Consider the following 20581-nt stretch of genomic DNA (forward strand, 5'->3'; position numbering starts at 1 on the left):
CATTTATTTACCGTAAACTTACCTCGATACAAAATACGATCAAATCTAGCAACTTAGTCCTCAACCTTTTTCTTTCCCCGGTCTAACTCTGGATTTCGTTCCTCTTGATCTATAATAGAAAATTTAGCTTATTTAATACTCACATTCATCAAAACAGTCCTTGACTCGAACTTTGGAAAAATTATGATTTTGCCCCTAAACTTTTACATATTTACACTTTTGCCCCAAAGCTCGGAAATTAAATTTCATCCCTTATTCTTATGTTTCATGATATGCTGAACCTCTTTCCCATCTATGGCAACATCAAATTCCCACTCTAACAATTACTTATGAACATTAGGTATTTTTACCGATTATGTCGTTTTACTCATTTTCACTTATAATTTCCTAGCAAAAGTTGTTTAACATAATTTCAAACTTCATATTCTACCATAAAACACCAAAACAAACACACCTATGGGTATTTTTCGAACTATGAACCCTAACATGAATTAATGGTAGAATAAGTTAAACCGAGCTACGAGGACTCCAAAAACATAAAAAAAATTAAAAACGGGGCTTGGATGCACTTACTATTAGCTTGAGAAAGTGAAGAAACCCTAGCTATGGAGTCCCTTGAAGTTTCAGCCCTTATGGAAGAAGATGAGCACATTTTGCCAACTTTTTCCCTTTTAATTCTTTTTATTACCAAATGACTAAAATGCCCTTCATTAAAAATTTAGTTATTTTTATCTATGCATGCCCATTTTTGTTCATGAAAATCTAATGGTCTAATTACCATTTAAGGACCTCTACTTCAATTATGCACTTTTATTAAATCATTTATCATCTAAAGCTCATATTTACCCACTTTTGCAATCAAACCCTAATATGCAATTTAGACATGCAATCGCTGAAATTTCTTATCGGTATTCTAACACATGCATCCAATCAATCAATAAATCATAAAAATTAATCACAATAAACTTTTCTATCTCAAATTCATGGTTTCGCAACCACTATTCCATTTAGGCCCTATTTTGGGATGTTATATAAGGCTTTGTCAATTAAGAGGTAATGATTCCATGATTTGGTCTTTTGATAATAAAGGAAAGTTCAATAGTACTTCTGGATACAAGGAATTGAAAGAAAGCATTAAGGACAAGGCAATTAAGGAAAGTAATAAAGGGAAATGGAGTACGACACAAGTAGGGAGGAAGATGGTAAATACTCCTAGATCTTTCTTACAAAAATCTCATCCTAGAACAATAGGTGTAATTATTACAAATTTTTGCAAAACAGGTCATAAATTGAAGAGGTAAGAAGGTTGTTATAATTAGGGTTTGGTTATATTCTAAGTCCACTTTGAATAGCTAATGATTGGAATATTAAGAATTCACTAACTTAATGGAAAATGAAAAAAAATATAATTTTACAATAATTATTTAAATTAATTCACAGTTTCAACAGCAACAACAATGGCAACACACCTATGCCATCAATATTATATTTTATCAATCAAGATAACAAATTCACACATTATTATCTATACATATTCCCTTAATTTTTTGCCTAATACTCATTTGGATTTTCAAGCTCGAGAGTTGATGTTATCTCATATCCCATTGAGACATAATATTTCACAAATCGATTCCCAGCAAGGAGTCGAGGTGCTTGAACCTTTGCGTTAATCAGTTCCTTTTCGCAATTAGCAATTTCAGGACCTATAACAGCTACATCATAGTTTGCGGTTTGGGGATCTTCAACCAATTCTGAACATACCATTTCAAACGATAAGATTGCATATTTGTAAGCCTCAACGCACATATTAAGAGCTTTCAAAGCCTGGGGAGAACCTGGTTTCTTAATTATTTCATTATATAAATTCAACGTTGCCTTGGCATTTGCTGCTCCTAATTTCATAATGAGGGTTCCTAGTTGGGTTGTATCCATTGCCGCAATAACTTCGGGAGTGGAAAGTGCTTTCAGACAAAACCTGCGATTTTGAATTGCCTTGCCATTGCATAAATTTTCTACTAGTTGTGATGAAGGTACCGAAAGGGAAATATTAGCATTTGGAATAATTGCAGTTGTTGGCAAAGAAGAAAACGAAAAGATAGATAAGAAAATAACTAAAACTAAGCATAACTTATTTGGAGGAGCCATTGTCGTGTTGATTATGATACAAAGATATTTTTAATTACAAATTTCGATCTTGTGATTTTTCAATTTCTTTTACTACTTTTTATAAAGGTAAAACAAATCTATTTTTGGATAAGTCTTAGAAACAATAACATACATTATTATCAATTATAACAATAAAGTTATTTTACAATTTGTTAACAAAACTAATTTAGTAATTTATTTACTAATATAAGTGTTTGACTGTACAATTATATTGTTTTTTCTCTTGTTGTTGGATTTTTTGGTTGCAATCAAGTTTTCTTTTGGTGTATAAATAAAACTAACCAACTTTACTAAATAAATTAGTCTCCATCCAATTTTAAAAACTATTGGAGCAGAATAGGGGCTGACGGTTTGCAGGCACAATTTGCATCCAAGCCTCTTCTGTAGCAGGGAAATCCCTAACTACATGAACTAAATCTTTTGTTTCATGGTGACAAATCTGACAAGATGACTGTGACCAATGCCCTTCCGTAACCAATCCAAATAGTTAGAAGATGTATTTCAAACATAAGGCATAAGAAAAAAATGAACACGTTGAGGTTCTTGAAAATTCTTTACGACCAACCACCTTTTGTCTTTTCTATTCCATATATCCTCCGTTATCGGTCGGTAAGCACTCTTGACCAAAAAGGACCCAACTGAGGTGCGCACCCAATTGATTTTATCAGGCCCAACCAAAGGGTGGTGATGAGGATACAACTCTTTTATCAATATCCTTTGGAAACCTAACTCTAAAAAGTTCTAGATTCCACATCCCATCCACAGTTACTATGTCACAAAGTAAACAATCCATCAGAAGATTGATTTGTAAAGGCACATTATTTGATGAACACCAACAATAGATAGAATTCCCGGTCCAAACAGACCAATATAAAGTTTCTCTCGATATGGGTCGTACCTTAGCAAGTCCTCTCCATACAACTGAACACATTACTCATGCAATATTTTTGAGCACCCTCACCCTCATTCCATTGATTTCATCAACTAAAAGGAGCTTCAGTATTTTCAAAGGATGTTCAGAACCAATAACAAGATGTCTAGACAAGTGACTCTTATAGGTTGAATTGTACTATTTTGCCAAGCTTATAGAAATCTTAATAGTTTAAATAAAACCCCATGTTATTCCCTAAAAGTAAAAAGGTTCTTGTTTTTCTATGTGCGCCAAGCTATTAAAAATAGTAACTAGAACAAAAGATCCCCACACATGACATCCACACTGAATATCATAAATTAGTCTCCATCCAGTCTTGAAAACAATTAGAGCAGAATCGGGGCTATCGGTTTGCTAGCATAATCTGCATCCAAGCATCTTTTATAGCAGGGAAATTCTAAGCACATGAACTAGATCTTTTGTATCATGGTGACACATCTGACAAGACGTACAATGACTAATACCCTTTCGTATCCATTCCGAATAGTTAGAAGTTGTATTTCAAACTTAAGTCATAAGAAAAAACGAACACGTTGAGGTCCTTGAAAATTCCTTACGACTAACCACCTTTTGTCTTTTCTATTCAATATATCCTCCATTATCGATCAATAAGCACTTTTGACCAAAAAGGACCCAACCAAGGTGTGCACCCAATTGATTTTATCAGGACCAACCAAAGGGTGGTGAGGGGGATACTCACAACTCTTTTATCAATATCCTTCGGAAACCAGACTCTAAAATGTTCTAGATTCCACATCCCATCCTCAGTTACTATGTCACAAAGTAAACAATCCGTCAGAAGATTGATTTGAGAAGGCACATGATTTGATGAACACCAACAATAGACAGAATTCCTGGTCCAGACAGACCAATATAAATTCTCTTTCGATATGGGTCATACCTTAGCAAGTCCTATCCATACGGCTGAACACATTCCTGATGCAATACTTTCAGGCACCCTTAATTTCATTCCATACTTTGATCGAAGAACTCGAACCCAGAAGGCAGTATACTTAGAGACTTGATTAAATCCCAATTTTAGCAAAGAAATAAACATTCAGATCCTCTAAATACCTTAGACCTAATCCTCTACAAGCACGAGGTTGACAATTAGTGTCCCAATCAACTAAAGACACTCTCCTTCCACCATTAGTCGACACCCACATGGATTATCTTATCGACCGTTCAATCTACACGGAAGTACATTTTGAAATTCACTTGGTTGCATAAAATAATTTGGTAAAAAAAAGAACAGGCTCAACAAGAGTAACACTACCTGCCATAGAGAGCTGCTTAGTGTCCCAATTACTTAAATTGCTACGCATCTATTCTACAACAAAATGCAATGTAAAGTTAAAAACTATGTTATGGAATAACGACACTCCCAAGTACTTCTCAATATCTTGGGCCCTTTGTAAGCCAAGGAAACTACTTAAAATGTTATTAAGATCATCACCCACTCCTTCAAAAAAGAAAATGTTGGTTTTCTGGGCATTGACTCGATGGCTTGAGAAACTACAGAAGAAGTGAAGAATTTCTTTAACGATCCGAACATTCTTTAAGTCCGCTTTCGAATAGATTACCAAATCATTTGCAAAGAACAAATGAGAAATACTTGGCCCCATCAAGATAGTTTGATTTCAATTTGTTAAAAAAACCAAAAAACTAAATTGATCCGGTGTGTAACACCCCAAACCCGGCCTAGACGTGATGGTCGAATCTGACGTGTCACATTGAAGTGTCTTTCGGAAATTGGTCTTGTTGGTAAAAATTCATTTCTAAGTTTAAAAACCTTTTAATTATTATTTAACAAATCATCTAGCCAAAATGTTTACCTTGCTGTCTTGCTTTTGTTATGGTATGTTGATCTGAAATTGTGGAAGCTTTTGAAACTCTGTTGTTTAGGTCTCGTGTCTTTGAAAATAATAATTATTTTGAAAATCCGTCTTCTCCTAAACTAGCAGTTTAAAATAAGTAAGCACAATCCCAACTAAAAATTTAAACAAACTTGAAGGCCTTATTACAAAAACAAAATCGAACATAAACATTAAATTTCAAAAAAAGCAAGTGTAGAACAGCTGCAGTTGTGTGGCCACCTCCGTGTCCCTCACAGCACCAACCCGACTACAACTGGGGATTACCTGTACAATTAAATAGAGGGGTGAGTTTACGAAAACTCAGTGTGTAATCCCCTAATAAACAAACAGTCAATTAAACAGTAAATAACTACAGTTTGGGCCTGAGCCCGTTACAATAACAGTCCAGTTCAATGTGGGCCTAAGCCCTTTCCCGTAACAGTAAATGATTGGGCTTGAGCCCATCACAATGCCAGTAATCAGTAGGGCCTTTGCCTAATTTCAGTAGTAGTATCAGTGGGGCCTTGGCCCATAACAGTAACTGATATTAGTCATGCAGTGAACAGTATGTAATATCATTAATCGATGCAGTAATAGTACAATATCATTAATCAGTGCATATATGCAGTTAGAAATCCTATCCAATCCAGCCTCTACACACCACTTCGTCCCGCCAAACACACCATGTGGGGATAAAATCAACCCACTCGGCCAGACACACCAAGATTAGCATCGGTTACGACACTAAACAGTATTGCAGCAAAGCTGCCAGTAAAATAAATGGCATGTATCCATCAGTATTTCCATAGTCATCTTGGGCGACCCGTGTAACCTTATCAGTACGGTACCCTTCCTCCAAATATAACAATCCATCCCCATGCAATATATCACGACATAATATCTTACGTGTATGCAAAATGTCATGCTCAATCATATTCATACATATCATAGAACAAATCAATCATTTCATCTCTCAGGGGTATAATAGTTATCTTACCCTATGAGGGTATTTTGGTCATTTTACCCTATGGGGTATTTCGGTCATTTTACCCTATGAGGGTATTTCGATCATTTTACCCTATGGGGGTATTTCGGTCATTTTACCTATTTTGGGGTCTCGGTGCAGATATCGACCTCTCGAAAGGTCCGCAGTCGCCTCGAGCGACTCATGTAACCTAAATGGTCATAATAGTGTAAATGTGCCCAAGGCCCATTACTCGACCCAAGTAGGCCCATATGCTCGTGCGGCCCATTCAGCCCAGATTTTGCCACAGCTATGAAATCTACATAGCCCAATCCAATATTTGCCATAACTCGTGGATTTTATCCATGTGGGCCCATGAGCCCATTGAGCCCACACGGCCCATTTCGGCCCAACGTGGCCTATTACGGCCTAAGCCCATGAAAATGCTCATAGAGGCCTTTACAGTTTATCGCCCATGATTTGTAGGTTTGGCTTTCCACACGAGCGATCGCACACTCGTGTGGTCTCAACGTTGTACTTCAGCTTTTCGGCTTTTGTCATCCTACTGTTACAGTGGGGTGGTTACACACCTGATGCGATTTGCAGATTCCCTTCGTTCCGAACACTCTTATTCCAAAAATCAATGACCATCACACTATTGGTTCCTAGGCAATGTGCCAATCAACCTCAACCACCACCAGCTAGGAATGGAAGTAATGCAAGTTAGAGAAAGCGATGAAAACCTTGAAAACCTTGCCGATCTCCCATCGATAACAAGGAACAAATGAGATGATATATATCTCTCCACAACAACAACCTCCCGAAATCCCAATATTCTCTCATCAAATCTCACCAAATATCCCTCCTCAATTCTCTCTATGACCAGTTCAAACTCCATTTAGTAGTATTTTAATCCAACTCTACCACCCACATGGATTAGGCAGCAAAATAAATACTCCCTTTTTTAATGCGCCACCACTCAAACCTTAGACCCCATGTACACTCCACACGCCCCTTACCACTAGACCAACAACTATTTTGTATCATATTTTAACCACAATAATTTAAGAACCTACTATCTAGACCCAAAGATTTTATTCACTTAAAATAAAAATTTTGCATAAGCCAAGGCTTGAACACCTGACTTCTTAGACACTTCCAAACACTCTTAAATCACTTAACCACTGAAGCAAACATTCATTTATGTCACTTCCTCGCACAACTAAATATTTATGTGCAGTCTCCTAACTGTTCCCTTGTTAAAAACTTATTTCTTCTAGGCCCAAAATTCGGGGTGTTACACGGTGGCTTGGTTTGATTTCAATTTTCTAAGAAAAATAAAATACTGCAAAGTAACATCATTTTTTCCCACGAATAGAGTAAAATATCTTAGTAATGTCAATTTATATGATCTTTGTCTGCCCATCTTTTCTTTACCAATGACTCATTATTCTTTCTTGAAGTTGAATAAAGTAATTTTCAAAGGATAAGGCTTTTCCAATTAAAAGGTAATGATTCCATGATTTTGTCTTTTGATAGTAAGGGAAAGTTCACTAGTACTTTTGGATTCAAGGAATTAAAAGAACGCATTAAGGAGAAGGCAATTAAGGAAAGCAATAAAGTGAAATGAAGTACGGCACAAATAGGGTGGGAGATAGTAAATACTACAAAATCTTTCTTAAAAAAATCACATCCTAGAACAATAGGTGTAATTGTTACAAATTTTTGCAAAAGGTCATAAATGACAGAGGTAATAAGGTTGATATTGTTTCAATTTGGTTAGATTCTGAGTCCACTTTGAATAACTAAGGATAGGACTATTAGGAATTCATTAACTTAATGGATTATAAAAAAAATTCTATAATTTTACAATGATTACTTAAATCAGTAGCAGCAACAATGGCAACACGCCTATGCCGTCAATATTATATTGTATCAATCAAGATAAAAAATTCACACATTATTATCTATACATATTCACTTATTTTTTTACCTAATAATAATTTGGATTTTCAAGCTCGAGAGTTGATGTTATCTCATATCCCATTGAGACATAATATTTCATAAATTGATTCCTAGCAAGGAGTTGAGGTGCTCGAACCTTTCCGTTAATTAGTTCCTTTTCACAATTACCAACTTCAGGACCTATAACAGCTACATCATAGTTTGCGGTTTGGGGTTCTTCAACCAATTCTGTAGATACCATTTCAAATGAGAAGATTGCATATTTGTAAGCCTCAACGCAACAATTAAGAGCTTTCAAAGCCTGGAGAGAACCTGGTTTCTTAATTATTTCATTATATACATTCAACATTGCTTTGGCATTTGCTGCTCGTAATTTCATAATAAGGGTTCCTAGTTGGGTTTTATCCATTGCCGCAATAACTTTGGGAGTGGAAAGTGCTTTCAGGCAAAACCTGCGATTTTGAACTGCCTTGCCATTGCATAAATTTTCTACTAGTTGCGATGGAGGTACCGAAAGGGAAACATTAGCCTTTGGAATAATTGCAGTTATTGGCAAAGAAGAAAGTGAAAAGATAGATAAGAAATTAACTAAAACAAAGTATAACTGATTTAGAGGATCCATTTTCTTGTTGATTATGATACGAAGATATTTTTAAGTACAAATTCTAATCTTGTGATTTTTAATTTCTTTTACTACTTTTTATAAAGGTAAAACAAATCTATTTTTGGATAAGTCTTAGCAACAAAAACATACACTATTATCAATTATAACAATAAAGTTATTTCACAATTTTGTTAACAAAACTAATTTAGTAATTTATTTACTAATATAAGTGTTTGACTGTGCAATTACATTGTTTTTTTTCTCTTTTTCTTGAGAAGTTTGGTTCCAATCAACTTTTCTTTTGGTGTGTAAATAAAACTATCTGACTCTACTAAATAATTATAAACAAAATATCAACTACTTTATCAAATCCAAATTCATCTAACATCTCCTCAGGGAAATTAACAAACACATGCACCTCTATATTCCTTTCTGAAACCACCTTAGCAAGCCTTTCAACAACTTTATTCCTCTCTCTCGGAATACACTTGATTTGCCATTAGACTATAGTTTGTAAAAAAAATGAATCCCTCTTATCAAGGTTGAGGACGAACTAGCCAAGCAGCTAACCTGCAATGCTTTAATGAATTCCAAGCTATCCATGTGTATGGACACATTCTTGTACCCCTTCCCCTAAATAATGGCAAAACCATCAAGTATCCACAAATTTCAGCTTCAAAAATATAAGAACTCCCAAATAGTGGTTATATCCAAGGATCTATTCTCCATTTTGCTTACATGTAACACCCCCGGCAGTAGCAAAACATGTTTCCATCCTAACAACCTCGTCAATATATAACGCATCAAATTTCCAGCCAAAGAACGTTCAGAATCAATAAGCAGATGTCTAGACAAGTGACTCTTATAGGTTGAATTATACTATTTTGCCAAGCTTATGGAAATCTTAATAGCTTAAATAAAACTTCATCTTATTCCCTAAAAGGAAAAAAGGTTCTTGTTTTTCCATATGTGCCAAGCTAATAAACCAAAGTAACTAGACCAAAAGATCCCCACTCACGACATCCACACTGAAGATCATAAATTAGTCTCTATCTAGAGTAAAAGACTATTGGAGCAGAATCAGGGACGACGGTTGGTAGGCACAATCTATATCCAAGCCTCTTTTGTAGCAGGGAAATCCCTAACCACATGAATTAAATCTTCCATTTCATGGTGACACATCTGACAGGACGCGCTGTGACCAATGCCCTTCCGTATCCATTCCAAATAGTTAGAACATGCTGTTCGAACACAGACCATAAGAAAAAAAGGACATGTTAAGGTCCTTGAAAATTATTTAGTCACATTTTGTCTTTTCTATACCGTATACCCTCCATTATCAATCTATAAGCACTCTTGACCAAAAAGGACCCTACCGAGGTGTGCACCCAATTGATTTTATCAGGACCAGCCTAAGGGTGGTGAGGGGAATACTCACAACTATTTTATCAAAATCCTCCACAAACACGAGGTTGACAATTAGAGTCTTAATTAACTAGAGACACACTCTTTCCACTATTAGTCGACACCCATATGAATTATCTTGTCGACCGTTCAATCTACACGTAAACACATTTCAAAATTTACATTCGTTGCACAGAAAAATTTGGTAAAGAAATAGCAAGAGACTAAGCAAGAGTAACACTACCTGCCTTAGAGAGCTGCTTAGCGCCCTAATTACTTAATTTGCAATGCATCTATTCTACCACAAACCGTAATGTAGAGTGACTCTATTATAGAATAACGGCACTCCCAAGTACATTTCAATAGCTTGGGCCCTTTGTAAGCCAAGTAAACTACTTAGCATGTTACGAAGATGATCACCAACTCCTTCAGAATAGATAATGTTGGTTTTCTGGGCATTGACTCGATGGCCTAAGAAACTACATCAGCGGTGAAGAATTCCTTTAATGATCTGAACATGCTTTAAGTCCACTTTTGAAAAGATTACCAAATCATTTGCAAAGAACAAATGAGAAAGATCTGGCCCCATTTCGATAGTTTGATTTCAATTTTTTAAAAAGAACCAAAGAACTAAATGGATCCAATGACTTGGTTTGATTTCAATTTGCTAAGCAAAATATAATACTGCAAAGTAACATCATTTTTTTCCACAAATAGAGTAAAATATCTTAGTAATGTCAAGTTAAATGATCTTTGTCTGCCCATCTTTTCATTCCAAATGACTCATTACTCATTCTTGAAGTTGAATAAAGTAATTTTCAAAGGATAAGGCTTTGTCAATTAGGAGGTAATGATTCCATGATTTGGTCTTTTGATAATAAAGGAAAGTTCACTAGTACTTCTGGATGCAAGGAATTGAAAGAAACCATTAAGGAGAAGGATATTAAGGAAAGCAATAAATGGAAATGGAGCGCGGCACAAGTAAGGTGGAAGACGGTAAATACTCCCAGATCTTTCTTACAAAAATCTCATCCTAGAACAATAGGTGTAATTATTACAGATTTTTGCAAAAAAGTCATAAATGGAAGAGGTAAAAAAGTTGATATTATTTGGGTTTGGTTAGATTCTGAGTCCACTTTGAATAGCTAATGATTGGAATATTAATAATTCATTAACTTAATGGAATATGAAAAAATTTTATATAATTTTACAATGATTATTTAAATTAATTCACAATTTCCACAGCAACAATAATGGCAGCACGCCTATGCCATCAATATTATATTGTATCAATCAAGATAACAAATTCACACATTATTATCAATACATATTCCCTTAATTTTTTGCCTAATATCATTTGGATTTTCAAGCTCGAGAGTTGATGTTATCTCATATCCCATTGAGACATAATATTTCATAAATTGGTTCCCAGCAAGGAGTTGAGGTGCTTGAACCTTTGCGTTAATTAGTTCCTTTTCACAATTACCAATTTCGGGACCTATAACAGCTACATCATAGTTTGCGATTTGGGGATCTTCAACTAATTCTGAAGACACCATTTCAAATGATAAGATTGCATATTTGTAAGACTCATCGCAACAATTAAGAACTTTCAAAGCCTGGGGAGAACCAGGTTTCTTTATTATTTCATTATATACATTCAACGTTGCTTTGGCATTTACTGCTCCTAATTTCATAATGAGGGTTCCTAGTTGGGTTGTATCCATTACCGTAATAACTTCTGGAGTGGAAGGTTCTTTCAGACAAAACCTGCGATTTTGAACTGCCTTGCCATTGCATAAATTTTCTAATAGTTGCGATGAAGGTACAAAAAAGGAAACATTAGCCTTTGGTGTAAGTGCACTAGTTGGCAAAGAAGAAACCGAAAGGATAGATAAGAACATAACTGAAACGAAGCAGAACTGATTTGGAGGAGCCATTGTCTTGTTGATTATGACACGAAGATACTTTTAATTACAAATTTTGATCTAGTGATTTTTTAATTTCTTTTACTACTTTTTATAAAGGTAAAAATAATCTATTTTTCAATAAGTCTTAGCAACAATAACATACATTATTATCAATTATAAAAATAAAGTTATTTTAAAATTTTGATAGCAAAACTAATTTAGTAATTTATTTACTAGTATAAGTGTTTGACTATACAATTATATTGTTTTTTCTCTTTTTATTGAAAATTTTGGTTGCAATCAACTTTTCTTTTGGTGTGTAAATAAAACTAACCAACTCTACTAAATAATTACAAACGGAAACTCAAATACTTTATCAAACCTAAATTCATCTAACATCTCCTCAGGGAAATTAACAAACACCTGCACCTCTTTATTCCTATCTGAAGCCACCTTAGCAAGCCTTTTAGCAACTTTATTCCTCTATCTCAGAATACACTTGATTTTCCATGGGACTATAGTTTGTAAAAAAAAATAAATCCCTCTTATCGAGGTTGAGGACGAACTAGCCAAGCAGCTAACCTACAATGCTTTAGCGAATTCCAAGCTATCCATGTGTATGGACACATTCTTGTACGCCTTCCCCTAAATAATGGCAAAACCTTCAAGTATCCACAAATTTCAGCTTCAAAAATAGAACAACTCCCCAAATAGTGGTTATATCCAAGGATCTATTCTCCATCTTGTTTACATGTAAAACCCCCGGTAGTAGCAAAACCTGTTTCCATCCTAACAGTCCCGTCAGTATATAACGCATCAAATTTCTTACCAAAGGACGTTCAGAATTAATAATGAGATGTCTAGACAAGTGACTCTTATAGGTTGAATTGTACTATTTTGCCAAGATTATGAAAATCTTAATAGTTTAAATAAATCCCCAATGTTATTCCCTAAAAGTAAAAAAGGTTCTTGTTTTTCCATATGCGACAAGCTATTAAACCAAAGTAACTAGACCAAAAGATCCCCACACACGACATCCACACTTAAGATCATAAATTAGTCTTCATCTAGTGTAGAAAACTATTGGAGCAGAATCAGGGCCAACGGTTTCCAGGCACAATCTGTATCCAAGCCTCTTTTGCAACAAGGAAATCCCTAACCACATTAATTAAATCTTTCATTTCATGGTGACACATCTGACAGGACGCACTGTGACCAATGCCCTTCCTATCCGTTCTAAATAGTTAGAAGATGTTGTTCGAACACAAGCCATAAGAAAAAAAAAGACACATTAAAGTCCTTGAAAATTCCTTAGCCACCCTTTGTCTGTTCTATTCTATGTACCCTCCATTATCGATCAATAAGCACTCTTGACCAAAAAGGACCATACCGAGGTGCGCACCCAATTCATTTTATCATGACCAATCTAAGGGTGGTGAGGGGAATACTCACAACTCTTTTATCAATATCCCTTAGAAACCAAGCTCTAAACAGTTCTAGATTCCACATCCAATCCTCAGATACCATGTCACACAGTAAACAATCAATTATAAGATTGATTTGAGAAGGCACATGATTGGATGAAAACCAACAGTAGACAAAATTCTCGGTCTAAATAGACCAATATAAATTCTTTCTCGATATAGGTCGTATCTTAGCAAGTCCTCTGCATATGGCTGAACACATTTCTCGTGCAATACTTTCTGGCACCCTCACTTTCATTCAATACTTTGATCAAAGAACTCGAACCCATAAGGTAGATCCTTAGAGACTTGATTAAACCCAAATTTTAGAAAACAAAATAAGCATTCAAATCCTTTAAATTCCTTAGACCTAATCCTCCACAGGTACGAGGTTGACAATTAGAGTCTTAATCAACTGGAGACACTCTCCTTCCATCATTTATCAACACCCATATGAATTATCTTGCCAATCGTTCAATCTATATGCAAACACATTTCAAAATTTACATTGGTTGCATAAAATAATTTGATAAAGAAAGAAGAACAAGCTAAACAAGAGTAACACTACCTGCCATAGAGAGTTGCTTAGCACCCTATTTACTCAATTTGCCATGCACCTATTCTACCAAAAACCACAATGTAGAGTTAGAAACTGTGTTATAGAATAATAGCACCCCAAATACATTTCAATATCTTGGGCCCTTTGTAAGCCAAGTAAACTACTTAGCATGTTACTAAGATCACCACCCACTCATATAGAAAAGAAAATGTTGGTTTTCTGGGTATTGGCTCGATGGCCTAAGAAACTACATAAGCAGTGAAGAATTCCTTTAAGGATCCAAACATGCTTTAAGTCCACTTTCGAAAAGATTACCAAATCATTTACAAAGAACAAAAGGGAAATATCTGGCCCTATTTAGATAGTTTGATTTCAATTTGTTAAAAAGAACCAAAGAACTAAATATATTCGGTGGCTTGACTTGATTTCAATTTGCTAAGAAAAACATAATACTGCAAAGTAACATCATTTTTTTCCATGAATAGAGTAAAATATCTTTGTAATGTCAAGTTAAATGATCTTTGTTTTCCCATCTTTTCATTACAAATGACTCTTTATTCTTTCTTAAAGTTTAATAAAGTAATTTTCAAAGGATAAAGCTTTGTCAATTAAGAGGTAATGGTTCCATGATTTAATCTTTGGATAATAAGGAAAAGTTCACTAGTACTTCTGGATGCAAGGAATTGAAAGAAAGCATTAAGGAGAAGGCAATTAACTAAAGCAATAAATGGAAATGGAGTATAACACAACTAGGGTGGAAGACGATAAATACTCCTAGATTTTTTTTACAAAAATCTCATCCTAGAATATTAGGTGTAATTATTACAGATTTTTGCAAAAATGTCATAAATGGAAGAGGTAAGAAGATTGATATTATTTAGTTTGGTTAGATTCTGAGTCCACTTTGAATAGCTGATGATTGGAATATTAATAATTCATTAACTTAATCGAATATGAAAAAAATTATATAATTTTACAATGATTATTTAAATTAATTGACAGTTTCAACAGCAACAATAATGGCAACACGCTTATGCCATCAATATTATATTGTATCAATCAAGATAAAAAAAATTCACACATTATTATCTATACATATACGCTTAATTTTTTGCCTAATACTCTTTTGGATTTTCAAGCTCGAGAGTTGATGTTATCTCATATCCCATTGAGATATAATATTTCATAAATCTATTCCCAGCAAGGAGTCGAGGTGCTTGAACCTTTGCGTTAATCAGTTCCTTTTCACAATTAGCAATTTCGGGACCTATAATAGCTACATCATAGTTTGCAGTTTGGGGATCTTCAACCAATTCTGAAGATACCATTTCAAATGATAAGATTGCATATTTGTAAGCCTCAACGCAACAATTAAGAGCTTTCAAAGCCTGGGGAGAACCTGGTTTCTTAATTCTTTCATTATATACATTCAACGTTGCTTTGGCATTTGTTGCTCCTAATTTCATAATGAGGGTTCCTAGTTGGGTTGTATCCATTGCCGCAATAATTTTGGGAGTGGAAAGTACTTTTAGACAAAACCTGCGATTTTCAACTGCCTTGCCATTGCATAAATTTTCCACTAGTTGCGATGAAGGTATCGGAAGGGAAACATTAGCCTTTGGAATAATTGCACTTGTTGGCAAAGAAGAAAGGGAAAAGATAGATAAGAAAATAACTAAAACTAAGCATAACTGATTTGGAGGAACCATTGTCTTGTTGATTATGATACGAAGATATTTTTAATTACAAATTTTGATCTTGTGACTTTTTAATTTCTTTTACTACTTTTTATAACTGTAAAAATAATATATTTTTCGATAAGTCTTAGCAACAATAACATACATTATTATCAGTTATAAAAATAAAGTTATTTTACAATTTTTTAGCAAAACTAATTTAGTAATTTATTTACTAATATAAGTGTTTGACTATACATTTATATTGTTTTTTTTCTCTTTTTATTGAAAACTTTGGGTGCAATCAACTTTTCTTTTGGCGTTTAAATAAAACTAACCAACTCTATTAAATAATTACAAATGAAAACTCAACTACTTTATCAAACCTAAATTCATCTAACATCTCCTCAGGGAAATTAACAAACACCTGCACCTCTTTATTCCTATCTGAAGCCACCTTAGCAATCTTTTCAGTAAATTTATTCCTCTCTCTCGGAATACACTTGATTTTCCATTGGACTATAGTTTGTAAAAACAAATGAATCCTTCTTATAAAGGTTGAGGATGAACTGGCCAAGCAGCTAACCTGCAAAGTTTTAACGAATTCCAAGCTATCCATGTTGTTAGAATTAAGTGACTCGAATCCTTATTTAAATAAAATACAGTGGTAAAATAAAATAAATGTTAAATCCCTATAGAATTATACTTCTTTTATTTTATTTTAGAATGAGGTTTTTTAAACCTTATTAAACTCCATCTATTTGATATTGATTACAATAAGGTGTTTCACTCCTATTAGAATATGGTTTTAAAAGCCTATAAATAGATATAGTCTACTCCTCTTGTAACCATTTGAATTTGACATAATGAATTTACTTCTCCTCTGCCTGTGGTTTTTTCCCTAAAGGGTTTCCACATAAAATATGTGTGTTCTTTATTATTATTTTTATTTCTATTTTCTTTACGATATATTATCATTACTGATATTCTATTTTTACACAAGTGTATAGACACATTCTTGTAGCCCTTTCTCTAAATAATGGAAAAACCATCAAATATCCACAAATTTCAGCTTCAAAAATAGAACAACTCCCCAAATAGTGGTTATATCCAAGGATCTATTCTCCATTTTGTTTACATGTAAAACCCCAGGCAGTAGCAAAACATGTTTCCATCCTAACAGTTCATCAGAATATTAACGCATCAAATTTCCTACTAAAGGACGTTCAAAATCAATAACAAGATCTCTAGACAAGTGACTCTTATAGGTTGAATTGTACTATTTTGCCAAGCTTATGGAAATCTTAATAGCTTAAATAAAACCCCATATTATTCCCTAAAAGTAAAAAAGGGTCTTGTTTTTATATATGCGTCAAGCTATTAAACCAAAGTAACTAGACCAAAAGATCCCCACACACGACATCCACACGACATCTAGTGTAGAAGACTATTGGAGCAGAATCAGGACCGATGGTTTGCAGGCACAATCTATATCCAAGCCTCTTTTGTAGCAAGAAAATCCCTAACCACATCAATTAAGTCTTTCATTTCATCGTGACACATCTGACAGGACGCACTGTGACCGATGCCCATTGTATTCGTCCCAAACAGCTAGAAGATGTTGTTTGAACACAAGCCATAAGAAAAAAAAGGACACATTAAGGTCCTTGAAAATTCCTTAGCCACCCTTTGTCTTTTCTATTCCATGTACCCTTCATTATCGGTCAATAAGCACTCTTGACCAAAAATGAACCTTTCGAGGTGCGCACCCAATTGATTTTATCAGGACCAACCTAAGGGTGGTGAGGGGAATACTCACAACTCTTTTATCAATATCCTTTGGAAACCAAGCTCTAAACAGTTCTAGATTCCACATCCCATTCTTAGTTACCATGTCACACAATAAATAATCAATTATAAGATTCATTTGAGAAGGGACATGATTGGATGAACACCAACAGTAGGCAAAATTCCCAGTCCAATTAGACCAATATAAATTTTCTCTCGATATGGGTCGTACCTTAGCAAGTCATCTCTATACGGCTCAACACCTTCCTCGTGCAATACTTTCAGGCACCCTCACTTTCATTCCATACTTTGATCAAAGAACTCCAACCCATAAGGCATTATCCTTGAAGACTTGATTAAACCCAAATTTTAGAAAACAAAATAAGCATTAAAATCCTTTAATTGCCTTAGACCTAATCCTCCACAGGCACGAGGTTGACAATTAGAGTCTTAATCAACTAGAGACACTCTCCTTCCCCCATTTGTCGACACGCATATGAATTATCTTTCCGATCGTTCAATCTACACGCAAACACATTTCAAAATTTACATTCGTTGCATAAAATAATTTCGTAAAGAAAGAAGAAGAGACTAAACAAGAGTAACAATACCTGCCATAGAGAGCTGCTTAGCACCCCAATTACTTAATTTGCTACGCACCTATTCTGCCACAAACCGCAATGTAGAGTTAGAAACTCTATTATATAATAATGGCACTCCCAAGTACATTTCAATATCTTGGGCCCTTTGTAAGCTAAGTAAACTACTTAGCATGTTACTAAGATCATCACCAACTCCTTCAGTAAAGAAAATGTTGGTTTTCTGGGTATTGGCTCGATGGCCTAAGAAACTACATAAGTAGTGAATAATTCCTTTAAGGATCCGAACATGCTTTAAGTCCACTTTTGAAAAGATTACCAAATCATTTGCAAAGAACAAAAGGGAAATATCTGGCCCCATTTAGATAGTTTGATTTCAATTTGTTAAAAAGAACCAAAGAAATAAATAGATCCGGTGGCTTGGTTTGATTTCAATTTGCTAAGAAAAACATAATACTGCAAAGTAACATCATTTTTTTCCACGAATAGAGTAAAATATCTTTGTAATGTCAAGTTAAATGATCTTTGGTTTCCCATCTTTTCTTTACAAATGACTCATTATTCTTTCTTAAAGTTTAATAAAGTAATTTTCAAAGGATAAGGCTCTGTCAATTAAGAGGTAATGGTTCCATGATTTAGTTTTTGGATAATAAGGAAAAGTTCACTAGTACTTCTGGATGCAAGGAATTGAAAGAAAGCATTAAGGAGAAGGCAATTAAGGAAAGCAATAAATGGAAATGGAGCGCGACACAAGTAGGGTGGAAGACGGGAAATACTCTTAGATCTTTCTTACAAAAATTTCATCCTAGAACAATAGGTGTAATTATTTCCAATTTTTGCAAAAAGGTCATAAGTGGAAGAGGTAGGAAGCTTGATATTATTTGGGTTTGGTTAGATTCTGAGTCCACTTTGAATAGATAATGATTGGAATATTCATAATTCATTAACTTAATGGAATATGAAAAAAATTATATAATTTTTCAATGATTATTTAAATTAATTCACAGTTTCAACAGCAACAATAATGGCAACACGCCCATGACATCAATATTATATTGTATCAATCAAGATAAAAAATTCACACATTAGTATCTATTCATATTCGCTTAATTTTTTGCCTAATACTCATTTGGATTTTCAAGCTCGAGAGTTGATGTTATCTCATATCTCATTGAGACATAATATTTCATAAATCGATTCCCAGCAAGGAGTCGAGGTGCTTGAACCTTTGTGTTAATTAGTTCCTTTTCAATATTAGCAATTTTGGGACCTATAACAGCTACATCATAGTTTTTGGTTTGGGGATCTTCAACCAATTCTGAAGATACCATTTCAAATGATAAGATTGCATATTTGTAAGCCTCAATGTAACAATTAAGAGCTTTCAAAGCCTGGTGAGAACCTGGTTTCTTAATTATTTCATTATATACATTCAACGTTGCCTTGGCATTTGCTGCTCCCAATTTCATAATGAAGGTTCCTAGTTGGGTTATATCCATTGACGCAGTAACTTCAGGATTGGAAAATGCTTTCAGTCAAAACCTGCGATTTTCAACTGCCTTGCCATTGTATAAATTTTCTACTTGTTGCGATGGAGGTATCGGAAGGGAAACATTAGCCTTTGGAATAATTGCACTTGTTGGCCGAAAAGAAAGCGAAAAGGTAGATAAGAAAATAACTAAAACTAAGCATAACTAGTTTTGAGGAGCTATTGTCTTGTTGATTATGATACGAAGATATTTTTAATTACAAATTTTGATCTTTTGATTTTTAATTTCTTTTACTACTTTTTATAAAGGTAAAACAAATCAATTTTTGGATAAGTCTTAGCAACAACAACATACATTATTTATCAATTATAACAATAAAGTTATTTTACGATTTTGTTAACAAAATTAATTTAGTAATTTATTTACTAATATAAGTGTTTGACTGTACAATTATATTGTTTTTTCCCTTTTTTATTGAAAATTTTGGTTGCAATCAACTTTTCTTTTGGTGTGTAAATAAAACTAACCAACTCTACTGAATAATTACAAACGGAAACTCAACTACTTTATCAAACCCAAATTCATCTAACATCTCCTTAGGGGAATTAACAAACGCTTGAACCTTTGTATTCCTATCTGAAGCCACCTTAGCAAGCCTTTCAGGAACTTTTTTCCTACCTCTCCGAATACACTTGATTTTCTATTGGACTATAGTTTGTAAAAATAAATGAATCCTTCTTATTAAGGTTGAGGACAAACTGGCCAAGCAGCAAACCTGCAAAGCTTTAACGAATTCCAAGATATCCTTGTGTATCGACACATTCTTGAACCCCTTTCTCTAAATAATGGCTAAACCATCAATTATCCACAAATTTCAGCTTCAAAATAGAACAACTCCCTAAATAATGGTTATATCCTGTAACAGCCCGTTTTTGAGTCAGATCGGAACAATGGTTTTGGGACCACAAAAATGAGTTAAAGTATTTATTTTATTATTTTAATAAGTTTTGCTGCATGATAGAATGATAGTATAAAAATTTCGTTACTGTTTAAATGCTTAATTCGGTAAAAAGAACTAAATCGCGTAAAAGTTGTGTTCTATAAGCTAAAGGTATCAAATAGGCATAGAACTTAAAAGTGAAGGTCCTTATGTAGTAAATATCTCATTTATGAGTTAGTGGATGATAGTGGAGTGGCATTTGGTGT

At 34.2% G+C, this 20581-nt stretch overlaps 3 protein-coding genes across 3 annotated transcripts; all 3 read right to left on the bottom strand.

The window, feature by feature from the left end:
* Positions 1-1551: 1551 nt before the first annotated feature.
* Positions 1552-2145, bottom strand: LOC105770806 (uncharacterized). Its single transcript, XM_052630259.1, has one exon. It carries the CDS (start codon positions 2143-2145, stop codon positions 1552-1554), a length of 594 nt encoding a protein of 197 aa, XP_052486219.1.
* A 5765-nt stretch (positions 2146-7910) lies between these two features.
* On the bottom strand, positions 7911-8504 carry LOC105766866 (uncharacterized). Its single transcript, XM_012586417.1, has one exon. The coding sequence runs from the start codon at positions 8502-8504 to the stop codon at positions 7911-7913; it is 594 nt and encodes a 197-aa protein (XP_012441871.1).
* Positions 8505-14937: 6433 nt separating this feature from the next.
* On the bottom strand, positions 14938-15531 carry LOC105766867 (uncharacterized). Its single transcript, XM_012586418.1, has one exon. It carries the CDS (start codon positions 15529-15531, stop codon positions 14938-14940), a length of 594 nt encoding a protein of 197 aa, XP_012441872.1.
* Positions 15532-20581: the final 5050 nt, after the last annotated feature.

This window comes from Gossypium raimondii, chromosome 5 (assembly GCF_025698545.1).
Source record: "Gossypium raimondii isolate GPD5lz chromosome 5, ASM2569854v1, whole genome shotgun sequence".
Taxonomy (NCBI): domain Eukaryota; kingdom Viridiplantae; phylum Streptophyta; class Magnoliopsida; order Malvales; family Malvaceae; genus Gossypium; species Gossypium raimondii.

Coding starts and splice junctions, on each gene's coding strand:
- LOC105770806 (XM_052630259.1), bottom strand. CDS start 2,145: ATGGCTCCTCCAAATAAGTTATGCTTAGTTTTAGTTATTTTCTTATCT.
- LOC105766866 (XM_012586417.1), bottom strand. CDS start 8,504: ATGGATCCTCTAAATCAGTTATACTTTGTTTTAGTTAATTTCTTATCT.
- LOC105766867 (XM_012586418.1), bottom strand. CDS start 15,531: ATGGTTCCTCCAAATCAGTTATGCTTAGTTTTAGTTATTTTCTTATCT.